General features: G+C 33.6%; 1 protein-coding gene across 1 annotated transcript; it reads left to right on the top strand.

Moving 5' to 3' along the window:
- Window positions 1-65: 65 nt before the first annotated feature.
- Window positions 66-1,668, top strand: LOC107098878 (gastrula zinc finger protein XlCGF57.1-like; the record flags this gene model as incomplete). Its single annotated transcript, XM_015396746.1, has 1 exon — window positions 66-1,668. A coding segment is annotated over one exon (616 nt), but the record flags the coding sequence as incomplete, so codon positions are not given.
- Window positions 1,669-2,369: the final 701 nt, after the last annotated feature.

The raw sequence follows: 2,369 nt of genomic DNA, 5'->3' as shown, positions 1-2,369 counted from the left end.
CCTTTTTCCTGTAACATTTGTACCAAGAAGTTTACTCAAAAGAGTCATTTGACTTCTCATATAAGAACTCACACAGGTGAGAAGCCTTTTTCCTGTAACATTTGTACCAAGAAGTTTACTCAAAAGAGTCATTTGACTTCTCATATAAGAACTCACACAGGTGAGAAGCCTTTTTCCTGTAACATTTGTACCAAGAAGTTTACTCAAAAGAGTCATTTGACTTCTCATATGAGAATTCACACAGGTGAGAAGCCTTTTTCCTGTAACATTTGTCACAAGAAGTTTACTGTAAATAGTAGTTTGACTACTCACAAGAGAATTCATACTGGTGAGAAACCTTTTGAATGTCTGTCCTGTGGAAAAAGCTTTACTGAGAAATCTACTCTTGATCAACACATCAGAATTCACTCAGGTGAAAAGCCTTTTTCCTGTACTATTTGTCACAAGACCTTTACCGTAAAGAGTAATTTGACTTCTCATATGAGAATTCACACAGGTAGGAAACCTTTTGTTTGTCTGTTCTGCGGAAAAAGCTTCACTAAGAAAGCTACTCTTGATCAACACATCAGAATTCACACAGGTGAAAAGCCTTTTTCCTGTACTATTTGTAACAAGAATTTTACTGTAAAGAGTCATTTGACTTCTCATATGAGAATTCACACTGGTGATAAGCCTTTGTAATGTCTGTCCTATGGAAAAAGCTTCACTATAAAATATAATCTCAATAGACACATCCAAATTCACAGGTGAGAAGCCTTTTGAATGTGTTTCCTGTGGAAAAAAGCTTCACCAAAAAATCTTATCTTGATACACACCTCAGAATTCACACAGAAGAGAAGCCTTTTCCTGTACCATTTGTGGCAAAAGATTTACTCTAAAAAGTCTTTTAACTAGACAGGTAATTCACATGAGAGAGAGTGAGTAGCTGTTCCCCTTAATGATTTGTGACAAAGGTTTCAAACATTAAGGTATTTTGAGTATTTAGATTACATTTATTCATGCATGATGGGAAATGATTTACATCTTTAAAAAACAAACATTTGGTTCACATAAGTCGCAGCAGTTAGATGCCACAGGAATGAACAGTAGAGGCGGTTTCATATTTGTCTGGTGATAAAATGTCTATCTAAATACTCCACCTCATTTCATATGAAACTCACGTTTCGAAGAGCAGAAAACCATTGATTTACAGCTGTTTTTATATAGAAACTAGAACTGATAAGGTGTTATATTGTAAACCTGGTAGATATTGAGGTTGTGGGTGATTATGTGGATGTGAACATTTTAAGTTAATTATTTTGGGTCTGAGTTTATTGGATTTAAATGCCAAAAATTGTTGCCCTAAGAAAAAAAAAGGGTTTACATTTATGATTTCTTAATTACTATCTACTGAAGGGAATAAACACAATAAAGTGCAACAACAGCATCCTGGCTACAGATGAAGCAAGTTAGCATCCATACAACAAGCAATTGAGAAGTTCTAGATATTTAAATTGAAAAAAATCCAGACAGAGCCCTGCTGTGCCATCTTGACAGGGGCGTAGGATTGATTTTAACTTTGATAGAGACACTATTGGTCTGATGTCATTGGTCCTATGCAAAAATATGCATGCTTGTTTTTTTATGCTTGACGTGAAAATCAGGGTGTATTTCATTTAAAGAGAAAAGCAGCATTTCTTGCTACATTTATACAAATTTTATAAGCACTACACTAGATGCTGTTTATCAATGACTGATGCTTAACTGGCTCTGATGAATAAGGAATTAGGTCTTTTTTCCACTTTGAAAAGGTTTGCATTAGAAAGTACCAGCGACTAAGACATTAGGTAAATCTGTGCCTATTTAACAGAATGTAGTCTAAATATGTCTGTTATTTGTGGATTTATACTTTTTTTTTATTTTGAAGATATAGAATTGTGCAGATGTAAATAGAGGTAAAACCCACTCTTTTAAATCTTCTCTTTGTATCATGAAACAAAGCGAAATAAAAAATTCAAGGGAAACCAAATAAATGCATTGTATTTACATGTGCCCTGGAACTAGAAGAGGAACTGACACTGAGCATTTAATATATTAACCTCACTCTACAAGTTGTAAATCTAGGATTTATTTACTCTACCTAACCCATTTCATATATTTTATTTAGGGCTGAAACAATTGATTGGATTGATCAATTATTTAAATAATATTAAAAAATGTAGTGATCAATTAATCATTAACTGGAGTATAGAGACTCTAAAACATGTCTTTAGCTCACAGAGCAACCCACTTAGAGCAGAAATTATATCTGTCAATATTCTCCATCCAGAACTCCTCTACTGCTGCAACAATGCTGTGTTGTAAATTAAACATATTATTCACATGTAATT

Source organism: Cyprinodon variegatus, unplaced genomic scaffold (assembly GCF_000732505.1).
Source record: "Cyprinodon variegatus isolate N-32 unplaced genomic scaffold, C_variegatus-1.0 Scaffold818, whole genome shotgun sequence".
Lineage (NCBI taxonomy): Eukaryota > Metazoa > Chordata > Actinopteri > Cyprinodontiformes > Cyprinodontidae > Cyprinodon > Cyprinodon variegatus.
The sequence above is the reverse complement of the archived record's forward strand: the minus strand, read 5'-3'. Positions and strand labels throughout refer to the sequence as shown.